Source organism: Manacus candei, unplaced genomic scaffold, assembly GCF_025592945.1.
Source record: "Manacus candei isolate 608988 ecotype Guabito, Panama unplaced genomic scaffold, ASM2559294v1 h1tg000076l, whole genome shotgun sequence".
Classification (NCBI taxonomy): Eukaryota; Metazoa; Chordata; class Aves; order Passeriformes; family Pipridae; genus Manacus; species Manacus candei.
The window spans coordinates 4529222-4547847 of record NW_026138124.1 but is presented as its reverse complement, the minus strand read 5'-3'; the positions used below and the strand labels follow the sequence as shown (position 1 = coordinate 4547847).

The window sequence follows — 18626 nt, the reverse complement described above, 5'->3', positions numbered from 1 at the left end:
AGTGTCACACACAGAGAATGAGTGCAGCAAAACTCCTCCTACAGGAAGGAAGGATGGAGCCAAATGTTCTCACTACCACGCAAATCACACAGGCTGAGGAGGGGACACACAGGCTGAGGGGTTTCTACAGCACCCAGGGGAAACACAGACACGGAATTACCTTAAAGATGGATGCAAATGTACGGATGTGTTTAAGAGGAATCTGTCCCTGAGAGCAAAACAATGAGACAAAGGAAGAAAGTGATCATGAAGATGATGGCAGCAGGCAAAGGAGCTTGTATTTCTGTGCCTCAACCAGCCCAGTGAGCAGAGTGGAATGGAGGAAGGAGCACCAGCCACATTCACTTGCAGCCTGAAGGACAGATGAGGACAGGCACTGGTACAAACCCACTCCAGCCCCTACCACTGCTGAAAGCTCCAGACAGCTTCCAGCACCCTGCTGATGTCCCTGGGCCATGTAATTTGGCTCCTCTGGAGGTTTTGTATCCTATCATGGCCTACATGCAGTGGGGCAGAGCCACAGGAGCAGTGGGGCCCTCGCTGGAGGGACCTGCCAATGGTGGGTCATTCCAGAGGAAAATCCTGTGCCACAGCCTTGGTCCCGTGAGGACACCTACCTGCATGTGGGGCATGGCTCTTCCCACAAGACATGCAGTTCTCTCTGCAGTGAAAACTGGTAAGGTTTCTGGTTGGGTTTCACTCTGTCTGACAGCATCGACGTGGTCCCTACCCGAAATCTCCCCGGGACTGGAGAGACAGACACCGAGCACCAACAGAGACCAAGGGAGCACCTTTAGTGGAAACATCTGGCAAATTTAAACCCACCCTGCAGTTCTTCCCTTGTCAAAGCTGATGCTGTAATCTTGGCTGACCGAGGAGAGCCTCTGCAGCCTATTTTTGAGCAGCCCTATGGCACTGAGCCCTGGAACTTTCTCAGCACAAAGTCCCTGCAAGGCAGGTGCCTCCAGGCTGCTTTGGGAGAAGCTGTTTCTGCTTGGAGACCTGGGTCAGATGCTTTTTTTACCTCCTTTTCCCCCTTGGCTTCCTCATGCCTACCTTACATGGATAATATGGCCTTAAGGGCAGCGATGGCTATTTTGCTCTCTTTCTGGGAAGGCTGGAAACAGAGTAGGCTTTTTAAATATTAACTGATCCCCCATATAGGAGCTGACAACCACATTTCATCAATAGCAATAGCAGCCATAATGGGAAAGTAAATTGGGTCTGTCAAAACACAGCAATTAATTTGATAGGTAGTAGCTGCAATTAATGAGAGCAATAAAATGTGGTGAAGCCAGTGCTGACTCAATTAGGAGAAATCTGGAGCAGGCAGAAGAAATGCAGCAAACACAAACCCAGAACTCAGCTGTGAACAGCTGGGCTTAAAAAAAAATATACTGTGAAACTGGAAAAATTAGAAAGAATTCTGCAGCCACTGTTAATGATGGGCTTGAACCTGGCCACAGTCTGCAGGACCTGCAGGGCTCCATGAATCACTGCCTCTCTGGGAGATCCTGCATGAAAGGCAGGATCCAGGGACACCTGGACACCACCCTGGTGACAGGGTGAGGTGACAGCTGGCAGCACTCACACGACTCTGGGTGTGCAAAACAAGAACTGCTAAACGGGGGCATCTTCATCTCAGTTCCTCTCCACCTGCTGAGTGTGCCTGCACTTAACAGCTGCCTCTTAAACTGTTCAGTGCTGATAAACAGAGCAATAAATAACAGCCAGGAGAGGGTTTGCTTCCTCCAGGTCTAAGGAGTGCTAAAAAAGCCTTCTCTCCTCCCAGTATTAACTTAAGAACTGTTTCAAATCACGGGTGTCTTAATGGTGTCCTCTAAAGGAACCAAGGCTACCAACATGAAAGCCCCCCTGCTATGGCATGAAGCATTCCCAGCAACAGAGCACTGTGTAGGTAATGCAGGGAGAAATGAACAAAGATTCAGCCACATGATTCAGCTTCTTCCTCTCCAAATCGCCAAGAGTGAGCATGAAGGACAGCTCCATTTTAAGAATCATCAATTAGGCATCAAATGCCAGAAAGCAGGCTCAGCTGCCAGAGGATTTCCTGCAAAATACATCCTCAGAATGGGCACAGATATAAGATGCTTGAGGCAGCAGTGAGTGGGGCTCCAGCAATTTCCCATGCAGCCCAATTAAACAAATTGAATGCAAAACTAGAGTTTTCTAATTGCTTTTCTTTTTCTCTTCCGTAGCAACACAACAAGTTGTTTCCTACCTATAAACTAGAAGGAGATGCAATTACAAAAGCTGATTTAGCTCTCTCTAAAGACACTGCCACTGGGGAGGAGGAGCTCTGGGGAGGAGAGCTTGGGAATGTGTGGCTCATTTTTGTCTCAGCCCCTCGTGGGCAACCACACGCCCAGAGAGCAGCGATGGCTGCAGGCACTGCTCTTCTGCCAGCTCCCACTTCTGGGGTCCCCTGTCCAGCTGCAAGGGTGCTGGACATGCAGAAACCCTGCAGAGCCTTTACTACAACAATTATTCTCTGTTCCTGCAAGGTCCTAAAAATTTATAGCAACGTCGACTCACTTGAAATTTATTTTAACTACCACAGTGCTATTCATAACACTGGCACTGATATTATACTTCATATGTGTATTAAGGGGTGTTTTTCTAGGGAACAACCACTATGAATTAAGGACTGGATGAGCTTAGTGTCTACTCTGTTTGTCCCTGTGGAAATAACACTGTAATCAAGACATAACTCACTGAACAACGAACATTCCCATTTAGACTCAGTTCACTTACAATTAATGTCATTAGATTCAACACATCTATTTAAATTTGAAGCAATTTTCATTAGATTCAGCCAGTAAAGCATCTTCCAAAGTTTGAAATAATAATAATAATCCACATTCCTTAAAAGGAGCATCCCTGCTGTAGTGTTTAATATACAACACACTTTGTTGAAGAGACTTGGCCAGTGTTTTCCTTTTAAACAGAAGGGGTTTGAGACAGGTTCTCAAAGCTCCAGTTGTGCATGAATTAATTCAGGATAAAGTCAATTGTTACTGCCAAAAACTGGCACTGATGGCATGAGACTGAGAAATTAAGAGCAGGGATTAGTGCAGTGGAGAACTGGCACATTCAAAGGCCATTCACAATAATTCTGGACATTCCACTGGCTGGGCAGAGGCCAGCCCAGCATGACCACAGCTTCATCCCTGGCCTGAAGAGTTTTTATAAACTAAGGGCACTGGACACAGCAGCACAAAAGTGGAAATTATACACTTTAAAAAAACCCCTTTTAGTTTGTACAAGGAGCTTGAATAAAACACAGGGCTGGAATGAGCAGAGACAGGGAAAGATGCTGGGTTTGTATAAGCTGAGAAGAATTAGACCAGCAACTTTACAAAGGAGGCAAATAAAAGTGGAGGCTTTTACAGCTGATGTTGAAGTCCTAAAATGATTTTAAAAAGGATTAGACACTGATTATGTGGCTGATCAGAAGCTTCACAGCTATGTGAGATCAAATGAACTTTACTTATTCTGGGAAGATAACAAAGCACCAGCTCCAGGCAGGAACCAGCCACGGGGTTAAGGAGTTTTCCCACCAGATGGGTAGTTGGTGGCACAGGTTTTCAAGCATCTCAAGTGAAGGTGGGAGGGAACAGGTCCCTCTTGGAAACAGGCTCAGTGTGATCACCTTGAAATATCAGTTCAGGCAGGGTTTGAAAAGAAGAAATCCTGCCTTGCTCTGAGTGAGCTGTCTGGGACACTGGGAAGAATAAAATACATTTTTCTTCAAATTTAGTAAATGTTTCCCCATCTCAGAGTAATGCAATGCAGGGACCAGGACTGATAGTGAAGATACGGGTAGGGACGTGTGTCCAATTAGCAACAACTAATTTGGAAGGCAATGAGCCAAGGGAAACAAATGAGGACAAATCCCTTGTGCTAAGCTGGCAAAGGAGCTGTGACTGCCACGCTCCAGAAATGTCCCACAGCAGCACTCGTGTACAGGGTGTTAAAATGTTAAAGTGCTGTCAGGCCCTGGACTCCAAGGCAGAGCCTTTAGTGAAGTCTCCAATACACAGCTGGGACCTAAAGCATTATCATCCTTAATTGAGCTGAGCCCTCAAATCCCCACACACCTGAGAGGCAGAGAGAGACTCCTCCAACTGCACTGTCAGTGGTGCAGTGAGAATCAGCACACCCTCAGGGGAGTCTGCCAGGCATGGTGCTGGGATTTTGGGTGGAAAAGCATCATTTTGGGACGATGCAGCTTTGTTGTGAACCAAGCCTTACAGATCCTGTGGGGTGAGAACTTTAATTGTCTCAGATCAAGCTAATGGTCCAGCTGGTACTTACTGGACTGATGGCTCAGAATCCTGTCTCTGAAAGGAATCAGTGATAAAAATGAGGGAGGAATAGTAAGAACCAAGGAAAGGGCAGAGGAATTCTCTCCTCACCCCTGTACATACAGAACATCACGTTTAAAAGCTGCTGATGAACCTATTAGTCATTAATATGTCTATTCCCTTTTTAATCCCAATACAGCCATTTATACCCCACCTCCAAAACATCCTGCTGCAACATGTCCCACTATTTCACAACTGTCAGTGTGAAAAAATACTGAATGTGCTCTCAAATGAAAAAGCAATTTCAAAGTGTTCTTTGTCTGCCCACGTGTCTCTGCCCAGGCTTGGGCCCCAGACCACAGTCAAACCCCATCGTCTCATTTTGAGTTTAAAAAGCACACAAACTGCTTGTCTGGTACCATTTCTGTTGTCCATAAAAAGGAGAGAAGAATTAAACCCTCTAATACGTATCTAGACTAGACTCTAATTAAACTTATTTTGCTTCACCACTCTCTAATGGATCTTTGATCACAGAATATTATAAACTAACAGGTAAAAAACCAGACCCAAGTTTAGCACCTTACATGTGTTTAGGTCAAACCCATCTTACAGAGAGAACTGCATCTATAAAAAGAGCTTTTAGGCTGTATTAATGCATTGTATTTCAACCTGAGAGGATTTGAGGTAGATTTTATCTTCAGTATTTGATTTAGAGGGGAGTTTCGTCCTTAAGTGCTACAGAAGAGATTTGCAAACTGCCTCCTCCACCCTCCCCACACACCTTTGCTCTGCCAGGCAAGGCTCTGGATACCTACATCAGCAAATTCCCTGGGGCAGACATGGATCTCTCCTCCCGCCTCGCCTGGACCTCGAAGGGATTTCCAAAGGAGCGTTTCCTTAGCATGGCCTTCACCAGGATCTTGGAGGAAGAAAAACAGACCAGTGAGAACAGCAGGACCGACTCCTTGAAGGCAGTTCAGAGGAGTAACAACAGCTTCTTCAATAATTCAACAGACATTTAACAGCGTTACCAGCAAAGAGCACAAAGTGAAGGAACCCACAGAACAGCTACTTGACACTCAGGCTGCTGCAGTGCTCTGACACAACAAGTTCACACTGGGTGGAAAGGCCAAGCTTCCCACACCAACAGCCCATGTGTCCCCTCTCCAAACCTCCTCCACCAGCTGAAGGCTTCAGCAAAGCCCCCTCTCCAAACCTCCTCCATCAGCTGAAGGCTTCAGCAAAGCCTCCTCTCCAAACCTCCTCCACCAGCTGAAGGCTTCAGCAAAGCCCCCTCTCCAAACCTCCTCCACCAGCTGAAGGCTTCAGCAAAGCCCCACGCTCTTGCCCAGGGCAGAGGACGTGGCTGTGGTTTGTACCTACCACAGCTGGCAAACTGGGGATGGTCTTCACCGAGTTCTTCACCTCCTCCTCGGTCACCTCCACCACGGAGCAGTGCTCCTCCTCCAGCGGCAGCGGCTCCTCCCCACCCCTGGTCAGCCAAGGGTGCACCTGGGGAGGGACAGACACAGCTCTGGCTCTGCCTCCCGCACCAGAGCTCTGTCATGGTGGGGTGGGAGGGAAATGGGGCACAGGGTTGAGCTGTACTGCTCCATTTGCTCCATTTTCCACTCCCAGCAGTGCTTTTCAACCAGCTGCCCTGGGAATTTCGGTCACCGCAACGTAAGAAAGATACTGAGCCATTAGAGAGTGTCCAAAGGAGGGCAATGAAGGTGAGGAAGGGCCTTGAGGGGAAGCTGTGTGAGGAGCAGCTGAGGGCATTTGGTGTGTTCAGCTGGAGAAGGAAGGGGAAACCTCATCGTGGTCACAGCTTCCTTGAGAGGGGCAAAGGAGGGGCAGGTCCTGAGCTCTGCTCTGTGGGGACCAGGGACAGCACCCAGGGAATGGCCTGGAGTTGTGTCAGGGGAGGTTTAGGTTGGATATTAGGAAAAGGTTCTTCCCCCAGAGGGTGGTTGGGCACTGACCAGGCTCCCCAGGGCAGTGGGCACAGCCCCAAGGCTGCCAGAGCTCCAGGAGTGTTTGGACAACGCTCCCAGGGACAGGGTGGGATTGTTGGGGTGTCTGTGCAGGGCTAAGGGCTGGAGTCAATGATCCTTGTGGGTCCCTTCCAACTCAGCATATTCTGTGACTGTGATTTTGGTGCCTGGACAGATGGCATCCCCTAATGCCCAGTGCTGTCACACCCACTGCCACCCACCAGCACCTCGAAGGAACCCGGTGCCCTCTGAATCAGGTCTGAAACACTTTGAAAACCCGAGTTATCCAGAGCATTTTCATCTTTTTCTCTCATATGCAGCAGAGCAAAGCCCCCCTGTTCCTGCTCTCTCTCATGGAATGGTTTTCTTGGCTGTGAACACGAGGAAAGCTCTGCCCAAGGGCATGGGCTGAGCCCAGAGCCCAGCCTGGCACTGGGGACACGTGCTCTGTCAGCATCCAAGGCAAGTCCCCAGGCACACCAAGCACCTTCAGTGCATGGCCAGGGACAAGAGCCAGTACCCAGCTCTGCTCCTCTACCCAAGGGATCTTATAGGATGCACATGAAATGCCTTACAAGAACTGCCAAGTGAAATCCCACAAATACAGCTCCAAAGGACTTCCCACGTCACTGGCTGTGACCTACTGGGCATGGAGGGAAGAGATATCACTTTGTTTTTTTTCTTGAAGCTTAACCTTTCTATTGTCAGCTTTGGTGGCAAACGTGCTGGTGTTGGCCCAAGACAAAGCAAACAAGAGTTGTGTGCCCTGCAGAGGATGCTGATGGATCCCTTTGGAAATTCTGAGATCCTCCAGCAGGTCTGAGGCCTCAGCGAGGGGTGACAGGAGGACAGCAAGCCCGTGCAAAACCAGAATAAAACCAAACCCTGTGAAGCACTGTGCTCTGCCAGGCCTATTCATTCTTTCCATTAATAAGCATCTCCCAAGTAATGGTGAGAGAAACCAATGTTCTGCCTTGAGGCCACTGACCACACCAGGACCAGAGGAGGAACACACATCCAGCCCCTGTAACAGGTCCAACACTGCCAGCACAGTGACAGTCCCCCTGACAGCGTTGATTCTCCCAGGGATTCACTGAGATCAGCCAGATTTTGAGTAATTTTCATTTAAATAAGCAAACAAGAAAGCTTTTGTCAATATTCCCCAAGCAAGAAGCATCGACAGAGCTGTGGGACGCTGCAAAATGAGCACTCTCCCTTTGCGACACGGCGTGCCAGGGAGAGCTCCCAAAACAAACACTGGGAACAGCTCTGCCTCATTAGAAGGTACCACAGGAACAACAAAATCAGCTGAGACTGAAAACTCTAATATCAAAGTCCAATTTACCTTAATTTCAGGGACTGTTATCCTTGTTTCTGGATTTTTATCGAGCATGCGCAGCATCAGTTCCTTGAGTTCATCACTTATCTGTGCTCTGAGTGAAGAAAACAGCAGCAGTCAGTTAACAGGGGAATTGTAAGGGCTCAAGACGTGCCCAGTTCTTACTGCAGTTACTTGGTAGGGAACCTGCTCCACTCAGGAGATATTTTCTCTGCAAACCTGGCTTGAGAAAGGAAGGTCTTGTTGGTTTGGTTCCTCCTCGGGCACCACAGTTACAGAGCTTGGTTATCCTGTTCTGCCCACTAACACAAAGGCACCCTCTCAAAATGCACAAGGAAACATCAGCTGAATGGATCTAAGAACATTTTTAAAGTCAGCACATCACAGGGAAATTTCAGAGGGCAGATTCTGGGACAACAAAACAGAACTGAAGTTGAACTGTAGAAATCAAGAAGGGCAGAGCTTGATTTGCTGAACCTGCATCATGAGGAGCTGTGTGCTGGATGAAACCTCCCCTGCATGATATTCAAATTCCCAGCTAAGCCTGCAGGTTGTGTTAATTAAATTGCTTCCATGAACACTGATGGCAGCCAGACAGTAACTCTGTATTTCCTACCTGTACAGCTCAGCCTTGGAGTAACAAAAGGAGGGAATGAACAGATGTAAGAGAAAACCACATAATTTTTAACACTATTTCCAAGATCTAAATGCCACAGTGCCTGAACTCAGAAGCCACTCTGTTCACGTGGAGCCCTTGGTCCTGCAGTTTGTTCCTCAAGCCCAAAGGCTGCAATGACTCCTGTGGTTAATGATACAGGCAACATCTTCCAAACACACTAGATCTGCGTGATCAAAGTGCTGCTGCATTAAAATGCCAGCATGTGACAGAATCACATTAGGCAGCTGAAAGTCTGTGTCACAAATGACTCCTGAAGAACTGCACAGAGATGGAATTTGGTAGCACAAAACGTCACTGCCCAGCAGGGCTGGATTTGAGACTGAAAACACTGGTGAGGACCAGGTACTGTGCCCACCTCCTCTGCATTGCCCCAAGCAGAGAAGGGAATAAACTATCACAAACCAAAACAAAAACCACATCACAGCAAAGGACATTTTAATCTGATGAAAACAGAGCTGCTGTTTGATAATTTATGAATACTTTACATGGGCTTTGGTTATAGGATCTTTCCAAAAAACCAAAGAAATGCTGGTCATTCAGTGGGAAGGGGTAGAAAGTGGGTTCAGTTTAAAGTCTAACCACATTCAGAGTTGCCCCAAGGGTGTGCAGTACACAGGCAATACAGCCCAGACAAGAGGAATGACAGGATGAGTCCTCGGGTGACAATTTAGGTGGGAGTGGGAAGAATGGTGCTGCTCTTGAGATGAGCTCCAGGTACAGAAGAACAGCAATGGGCAGTGACAGTGCATTTAGCAGGTCAGAATAAACAGGCTCCTCCCAGAGACCACACCAATGCAGGTGAGATGGTGCTTTAAAAATACTTAACATCAGTTCTGTGCCAAACTGTCAACAGCTTTCTTTAAGATACAAAAAATAGAACATATAATCACCCAACATTTCTGGGCACCAGACTGATTTCTGTGCAACACAGGATTAATGTCATAAGGAAAAGCCCTGTAAACAGGATCACAGAGTGTCAGGTGGGTTATAGCCATGCAACAGATCACATCACCCTATGCCTGATTTCCCCTCTCCAGTGTGCCAGGGTAGGGTGCACGCTGAACCTGATGGCATTTTTCACCTGAAAAGCCTGAGCTATCTGGGATTTCTCACAGCCATGGTCCTGTAACAGCTCTCAGGAAAATGCCAAGCACCACAGAGCTCAGTGCCCATTTGGGAGGGCTGCCAGCACCACAGATCACTTTACAGGGTGCCTGCAGGTCAGAGAACACTGTCCTGGACTTCACCAGGAGGGACTGTGCAGAGCTTCTGACTCTCTTAATACATGTCTAAACAGAAACTGCTCCAGCTTGTTTTTCAGTCATGCCAGGATCCTCAGGGTGTGAGCCAAGCCCATTTACCTCGTGTCACGCCAAGGGCTCAGTGACATGAATGAGAACTGCAGTGCAATAAATATTTATCCCAGCGTCTCTAAGGGAAGGGACGGGATGGTGACGCCAGTACCTTCAGCTCCGTCTGTCCTACAGCCTGTCAGGAAACAGGCAATGGGTTTCCATGGGCTGTCTGCAAACAGGAATGTGTCTTTTGTAGCCATGGTGAAACACATTGAAACCAAAATACTCCTAACTATAGCGAGGTGCTAATTCTGTGGGAGGTCAGGGTGGATCCACTCCAGTGAATTCCAGCTTCATGTGCATTTCTGTTGCTTTTATCTAACAAATAGATGTGGTTTGGACAGCTGTCAACACCCAGTAACCCTCTGTTCCAACAACCTAACCAGGGGTACAGCTTTTTTTAGACTGGGAGAGCAGGTCACTGAGGAATCCACATAAATCATGCAGCCCAGTTATCGCTGAAGGAAATGCCTGAATGAAGGAAAGGATCTCAGCACAGCCCAGTCAGCCCATTAAATGTTAATAACTTACTGCAGAGGCAGGTGGGAACAGTCACTGGTGAGCTGACTGCTAACCCAAATACAGGGTGGCTGAGAGAGGGTGGGTGTTTTGCCAGGACCCGAGCAAGGGGAGAAGGCTGCCAGGGAAACACAAACATTTTGCTGCAGTGCTGTCAAGACAAAGTCCTGCCCCATCTGCAGAGCAACTGGTGGGAACATGGCAATGGAGCACGACCAGCCTTTGTGCTCCTGATGCCTGAATCCTTGTCACCTGGTCCTGTCAGAGCCCTCCACACCCAGGACTGGGGGCTGTGTCTGCTAACAAGAGGCTGACCTTGTGGCCCAGGTCCTTGGAGATGTTCCATCACCCAGGGCAGAGATGGCCCTGGCTGAGCTTTCTGCAGTGGCTGTGCTTCCCTCAATGCAGAGGTAATTAATGCAGCCCATGGAGCCCAGGGCATGAGTCAGATGACTAAAACAGGGCAGGCTGAGGACCTTCTGCAGACTCAGAGCCTGGGACTGCCAAGGCAGAGGCTCAGCCCTTCACTGTAGTGTTTGAAAATTCAGTGAGCATCTCACAAAACTCATGTAATGGATGGTGGATACCATCCACCATCGTATCACAGGCTGCTTGACAACATCCCTGCCTTCCTCTCTAATACCAGATGTGCCTTTCATTAGAGCTTTAATTTCTTTGTGCTTGAAATCAAGTAATTTTATATGTATGTTTTCATTAGAATGAGCAGTTGGGTCAAGAAGGTAAAAATTTTTTTGGCTGACTACTGTGCTGATTTTGGAGGGAAAACAAAGAGCCCAGCTTTGGCTACTTCATCTGACAGCAACCAGGAGAAACAAATTAATCACCTGCACAAAGGACAAACCCATGTTTTCCTGTGATGTGTTGGAGGAGGCAGAGGAGTGGGATTCACCAAGCTGTGGTTGTGTATCTTGGGACAAGCATCCTTCCATCAGACACTTCTCCCAGCTCCAAGGTAAGTCCACAGAAGAGGGATGCATTTACTTAGACCAAGACTGAGGTCTATAACCACACTGCTTTTGAAAATGAATACACTGAATCATTCCAGAGGCTGCCACATGGGGAGAAACACAAACCCCCAGCCAAACCACGCACCTGGGTCAGAACTTCTTAGACCCATAAAGAAATCCCTTCACTTCCAAAGATTTCAAGAGCCATTTCCTTTAGTCCCTGCCTGCACAACAAGGACAGAGGATCAGCAGAGGCAGCTGTAACACCTCAACAACATCACCAGCACAAAACCCACGTGAAGGACCCAGGAGAACACAGAGCACCTCTCACCCACCCATGGCTGTCCCTCCGTGGTGACCCACTGGCATTTGGGCTGCACAGAGAATAATGCTGAAAACTGAACTTTATTTTACAGTAGCAGAGTAAAGTTTACTCACTCTTCTGGGAACTCCACAGGCTTGGTCTTGATCCTGTTATGAAGACCCAGAATGTATTCATCTATAAAAGGGCACTGTAAAACAAACAAGAGATTTTCCAGTTGTCAGAGGTCCTGGCACAACTCAGGCATTTGTCATTCATGTAACACAAGTGCACTCCCTATAATCCCTTGATTTTACACAGAGATGGAAATAAATAAAATCTTCCTCCCCCCCAATAAATTGATTTGTTCCTTATTAAAAAATAAATGCAGAAGAACAGCAGAGGGATTTAGGGAATATATAACTGGACTGGGATATCCCCCTTCATCCAGCCTGCCTGGTGACCATGAACTGGCTCTGCCATCTTCCCTGGCCACTTCTTACCCCTGAGCTGGCTGCCTGATGCCTGTGTGGTGGCATCTGCAGTGGTCTGGGCTTGGGCAGGAGTCCAGATAATATTCCTGCACACAGAGACTGCACATACCTGCTGGGAGAGTGTGGGTGGGAAAAGGGGGCTCTGGCCACAGGCAAGGGAAAAGCCATGACAGGACATGCAGTTTGCAGAAGGCAGCTCTGAAGACCTGGCCTTGCCAAACTGGACTCCATCTGGCCCAACTCAGCTCTGGCAGGCAGAGCTTTCTGTAATCTGGTTTGCTAAAGTGCTGCAGCAGCTTGGGATCAATCCTGTGCCTCCCTCCATGCTCTGCCTAAATTTCTAAACAGAGAATTTCTAAATAAATGGCTCATTTCTAAATACAGGCAATGTGGATAATGCCCCCCACGAACTGTTGTTGGTGCTGTTGATGCTGCTCTGGGTTTGTAGCACGAACAATGTCTCTGTAAACAAGGACCAACACAGGAAATGATCCTTTCCACAGATCACAATGTCAGCCCCTTCTCATCCACAAGGGGATCTGGGAGCTTGCAGAAGGTAGGTCTTTGTTTCTAATACTTGCCTTTATTTGGAAAGGAATGAGTCAAAAGCCAGGCAGACAGACACTGACTGCCATGCAGGGCTCCAGCAGCTGAGAGCCAGCTTACCTTCCCATAAACAAAGCAGTACAGGGTGATCCCCATGGCCCAGACATCAAGTGCCTGAAAAAAAGCAGGTACAGGCAGTCAAGGAGATGCATCACAGATGATTTGAATGAGCTGGATTTTCCCACTGATTCACTGAACACTATTTGTATGGATTTAGCAGTTTTTATGTCACTGTGGAGGGTCTCTTTGAAGTTGGGCTCATCAGTAGCACACCCAGGGAATGAGGACTGTGCTGGCCCAGGCACTGCTTCCCTGTCCTTGCTGTAGAGGACTGTGACCAGAAAGCAGCCCCTTCTTACAGGAAATTACACCATTCAGGGCTGAATCTCAAAAGTCTTCCAGGTAAAAAATCCCCATTAGAGCCTACCCCATGTCTGCATTACCACCCTTGGCAGTGCCTTCCAGGGAATCAAGATATGACCTTGGTGCCCAGCAGCCCCCTGTGCCTCTTGATTATTTTGGAAGGGAACCAAGAGTTTCCTCCCTTCCCTTTGGGCAGGGAAATAGCTGCTGCCTGGGCAGGAACCCAGAGCAAAGTGTCTGCCCACTGCCCAGAATGACCCATGTAAGTTTTGCCAGGACTGGACAGAATCAGAGCTTCAGTTTTACTAAAGAACAACCCTCATTTGCACCAGAATCGCTGGGTGGGCAACAGCAGAGGATGCAGGTGTGGTGCTGCCCTTTGTGCCATGCCTGGGGGTCCCAGGAGGCACCAGCTGTGAGCAAAGACCTACCTTTCCACTGAAACTCTTGCCAGTCTGTGAGATGGCCTCGGGTGCCATGAAGGCTGGTGTCCCTGCCGTGCTGGAGAGCTGGGCATCATTCCCTTCAAACTGATTGCTGACTCCAAAATCAGCGATTTTGATGTGCCCATCATCTCCTAAGAGCAAGTTGGAAGGTTTGATGTCCCGGTGGATGATCTTCTGGTAGTGCACTGAAAAAAAACCCAAAACAGGAGCATGGTCTGCCATGGCATCAACACACCTGGGGAAAACCATTCCAGGGGGATGAACACAAAGGTGCAAGCTCAGGCACCCCACTCCAAGCTGCTGCTGGAGACACAATATAATGCAGAAGAAATGCCATTTCCTTACAATCATTTCTTTTGTGTGCCTCACTGGGACACAGCTCTCAGAAATCCATCTGTCACCAGGCATTTAGCAGAGGACAGACACGAACTCAGAGAAAGCTCAACCAGTGGGACCAAGCAGAGCTGTTGGAGAGGGAAACCACTCAAATCCTGTGGATTTGTCTTGGCCTTATCATACCAGGGGATGTGTTGGGTAACTTGCTGTATTAAAGGTTTATGGGTTCCAAATAAAGAGGTTCATTTTTAATTTATTTGTTTTGAAACTGCAGTGCTGCAAAGCTGATCAAAAGGGGCAGAGCCATAGGTAGAATGAAACAGGCAACAAGCAGCTGAGTGCCAAGTCCAGCCAACAGCTCAGAAATCAGTGGCTATTTCCAGCCCAGAAGATGGAATAATGGAGCTCCAACCTTGCAGCAATCACCAGCTGCTTGGTGCCAGCACCCTGAGAAGGTGCTCTCTACCTAACCAAGCTTTGTAATGGAGCCCAAGAATTACAAACCCTTGCAAAGAGCTTGGAGGTTGAGATGCACTGCAAACAACAACAAAAAACCCCCTCTCGTGTGATACTGCAGTTGCAAGACAGACATTTCCAGGCCACTGAGTGAGGCAGGGAGTTCTAGGAAAGTGGCTGATTTCTTAGGAACTTGGAGAACAACTTTAAAAATAAACCCCCCAACTTTCAGAACATAAAATGGCCCCAAAAGCAGAACTGGAGAAAACACAAGAGACTTCACTGAATGGGAGAGGAAATTCTCCAGTTCTGCCCTTCCCAGGGGACTGGGACCTCTCAGCCTCCCTCCTCCCCTGGCCCCAAGCACTGTTTTCACATTTCCTTCTTGCAAATAGAGCACATTTGTTTTTATACCTCCCCATGAGCTCTTTTCATATCTCCTAGGAAATACATAACTGGGTGGAGGAAAATGCTGGTCCAACCCTTTCCTGCTTTTACAGACCTGGTCCATGCACTGCCACAAAGGCAGCCTGCCCTACAGAGCACCCCAGTTTGTGTGTTAGGAACAAGAAAGATCAAACTTCACTGAACTATCTGCTCTTTTCAAGCCAACTTTCCACCAGGCCATGCTTGGGGAAGGGAAGTCACACTTGCAGATATTTTTTCTGCAAGGACCACTCTTAGTTTAAAGCAGTGTTGGGGGATGCTGTCCTTGGCACATTAAAGAGACCCAGTAGACAAAAACTTGCTGGAGAGCACCAGCACTTCCATCCTCTTCCAGATGTGCAGCAACTGCGTGGCCAGGCTGTGATGTGAGCCAGTTAATGCTGTAACAGCCTGGCTAGACAGTCAGGATAAACACTGGAACCCTGCAACAACAGTAATTAGGAGGAGACATCTGCTCAGCAGCAAAGCTGACATTTCATTATGGTAATATAGGGAGAGCAAAAAAAAAAAAATAGTGAGGGGGGAGTGAAGTTTTCCTTCAGGAAATGAGCTGCCTTTCAGACAGGTGTCTGTTATCTTACCACAGGAGTAAGATTCCCAAAGCCTCAAAAAAAAAAAAAAAAAAAGAGGCTACAAATATATGTGGGTCATACAAGTACATCCCAGAGCTGGATCTGTGAAAACTGAGGGAATTATACTAGGCAAGCAGGTACTCCAGGCTTTCCACAGAGGAAAGTAAAAAAAAACAAACAAGTAAAACAAAACCACAAACCATTTTCCCTACCATATAACTATTTATTTTGTGAAGTGCATTCCCTGTCCCTGCACAGCCTGATGAAGCAGAGGAACACCATGGGCAGTTTGCCAGCTGCTCAGTGCCCATCTCCAGCAGGTGCTGCCTGTGGGGCACAGGAACAATATCAGTGCTGAACAAAGAAATGAGACACACCTTTTGCAAAAAATCAAAGCCATCAAACAATGGTTCATTTGGCCAAGGAATATTTGGGTTTCCCAGACCAGAACATCCACGTGCTCGACGTGAGCGCTGGGGACAGCGACGGTCTGACCTCAACTGCCCCGAGGAGAAAATCAGCACGGGCACCTTTGGGGCTGAGGAGCCCAGGCTGTGCTCTCAGGAGTGAGCCTGACATGTCTCAAGGCTCTGCAGTGCCATGTCCCAGGCACTTCTGCACACCTTATTATTTAAACTGGGACAGGAAGGGGACAGATGCAGAGGGGAAGTGACTGGGCAGGTCGGAGTGGTGGTTCTGGGAGCAGTGTCCAACACACACACTGTGCTGCTTTGGGTGACAGTAATGGAAGTCTTGTGCCAGCTGGCTCAAAAGGCTTCTGCTATCTCCAAATCCCCTTCCCTATCCAGCTGCCTTGTGCAGAGGCAATAGCCAGGAAGAGAGAAGGACAGGGACTGTGCACTGAGAACCAGCTGGTGTAAATGAACATCACAGCTATAAAAACTGTAAGAGCAAGTGCTCATATCTGCCAAGAAATGATTCAGTGTGGAGCTGCCAACCTGATGAGGGCAACCTGAAATCCTTTTTCTGCTCTGAAGAAATGGAATTTTTAAAGTCCCAGCCTGCCAGCTGCCATGGGCATCCTCCCCTGCCCAGCTTTCCAAAACAGGCTTTGGCCTTCAAACTGCTCAGGCTTATCCCGTGCTGTGTCTTGCCACTAGTACTGTTCAGTACAATACAGAGTAAGAGATACCCTCAAAATCATGCCCAAGTCCACTTGCAGGCAGCAGACAAAACCTGGCTTGTTTGGGAGCTGCAGGAAGGAAGCAGGACCGCTCACCTGCAGGACACCAGCACAACTAAGCTTGGAGAACTTTCCAACCCACCAACTTCTGCTGCAAGTCCAGATCTCATGCAGATAGACATTGCAGGGAGAAGAGCAGGGATCAATTAATTCAGCAGGGCTGGCCAAAGGCTGCCTGGCCAAGCAGCAGGACGTGCCCACAGTGACACACACCAGTGCCACACACTGCAAAAGGAGACCAGGGGCAGAGCTGCCTTGTGGGAAAGGTCCTTGCTAAACCAGTATGATCTGCATTTCCAGCACAAGACAGAGGAAAAGATGGTGTTATCCCTGCAGAACTCCAGAGGGAGAGCTAAGCATCTTAGAAATAAAAGCCTACCACTAATGACACACTCCAGACTGCTAATGACTGCACAGAATGGTACCAGGAGCACAGAGCCCACAGAGCCACCCCAAGGGGAGCAGGTGACAGCCACAGTCAGTCTAACACAATCACCAGCATAAACTAACCCTCTAATTTCACCAGCCTGAAGCATCTGGGAGCAAGTTTCATCCTCTGTAGATGTAAGAGCAGCAGGTAGGAAAGGCAGCCTGGTTAGAACTGTTTCACTGGAAGCCAGGCCCAGAGGTCCCAGAAACACTTATCCTGTCCTTGGGATTAAGGACACATTGTGACACAGCCACTCCCAAACAGGAGCAGGGCTGCATCAGGCCCAGCAGAGAAGGAAAAGCACTTTCTGAATAAAATCCCTAAACATGCTTTAAAGAAACATAGGCAAAGTAATGATCTGTATCACTGCACCTAAACTTGCTCCATGAGGATTTGGGGATTATTTTTCTTTTAGACCAACACACGACCCCCCTTTAGTTCCCTTCATGGGGAACTGGGACCCCTAAGCTGAATCCATGCCTTTGAGGGAACTTCCAGCTACTCTGTGTCCTGCTCAAAGAGACTGGACAAAGCAAGGAGTTGGTTTTTTTTGCTTGTGACAGTACAGAAAGAGCCACAAAGCAGGCAGACCTCAGCCCTGCCCAGACTGCCCTCAGACCCACACTGTCCACCCCAGGGATGTGGCTGATGGAAGCACAAAGCCTTGGCAAGGACCATCCCTTCAGTCTCCCCTCCCAAGCCACACACAAAGGGGACACCAACAGCTGAAAAGCACTCATTCCCATGCAAATGCACCTGTCTGCATCCCTCTCAAGGTTAAAATCCACGCTGAGCTGGCCAAAGCAGAGCACTTCACCAAAGCTGCTTCAGAAAACTGACAAAATGGCTCCACACGTTGATTTTACCTGGAAAGGGTTTTGCTCTCAGAGCAGAGCTCAGCAGCCCACTGGAATGTCCTCCCTGGGCTCCAGGATGCTCTGCACTTTCTGTGCTGGCAGACCCAATGCAAAGCATGGATCAATACTTCTTCATAATGAAAATGAAATCACACAAGATATCACAGAGCCCTTAGGACAAAGTCTGATTACACAGCACTCCATTAAATTCGGTTTTATTAGACCCATTCTTCAGTGGAAAGGTAACAGTATCTAGGGCTTTCTGCATCTGGATAACAATCTCATGGATTCCTGGAGCATCATCCAGGCAAAGATCCCAAAATGCATTAGAAATACTTGTTTGCTAAACCCCACAGCCAGCCCATGAACCACACAGGCAGGGCAGGTGAGGGTCTGCATACTAAATTTTACCACAACCTGTGTTAGACTGCCTGACCAGGGATTTCTGAAGTTTGACTTAGTCAAACCCTAGAGCCTCGGGGTGCTCAGAAACAAGGGGATGATGCCTAAAAGTCTAGTCTGTCTCCTGATTTTAGGCACAGAGCAGCATCACCTAAGAACAGCCTGCTGCAGGCTGACCGTCTGTGGTGGAGAGATACGACCTAAAAGAGGATTCAGAGCCCTCAGGGTGTGAGCAACACCTGGGAAAGGACCATCTTGCCCTGTCCCTCTGAATTTCAGACAGAGCTGTAGCAGGTACACTGCACCTACTGCCCAGAGCAGCTGGCACGAACCTGCACTTGGGAGTTCAAATCCGAGCCCACATGAAACAACTACCCAAAATAAAAGGTCTCCCTGAAAATCTGTGTTCCTAGGGCCTCTATTTGTTTGTTCACTACAATGTATTTCAACTGAGTTGGTAATAGTAGCTGTGGTACAGTTGGTGGGGCTGGAGAAAGGGGCAGATTTTGGGGAGGATCTCTGCTGCT

The 18626-nt window shown here is 48.2% G+C and overlaps 1 protein-coding gene across 5 annotated transcripts in view; it reads right to left on the bottom strand.

Annotated features, from left to right (window-relative positions):
* CAMKK1 (calcium/calmodulin dependent protein kinase kinase 1) overlaps positions 1–18626 on the bottom strand; it is a 93534-nt gene that overhangs the window by 8048 nt on the left and 66860 nt on the right. For all 5 annotated transcript variants that reach the window (XM_051809305.1, XM_051809304.1, XM_051809308.1 and 2 more), the window contains exons 10-15: positions 13381–13580; positions 12647–12700; positions 11624–11697; positions 7671–7758; positions 5712–5840; positions 5144–5247 (exon numbers count right to left, since the gene is read on the bottom strand). In XM_051809305.1, the coding sequence (XP_051665265.1) occupies positions 5144–5247; positions 5712–5840; positions 7671–7758; positions 11624–11697; positions 12647–12700; positions 13381–13580 (649 nt within the window). The remainder of the gene's footprint in view (positions 1–5143; positions 5248–5711; positions 5841–7670; positions 7759–11623; positions 11698–12646; positions 12701–13380; positions 13581–18626) is intronic.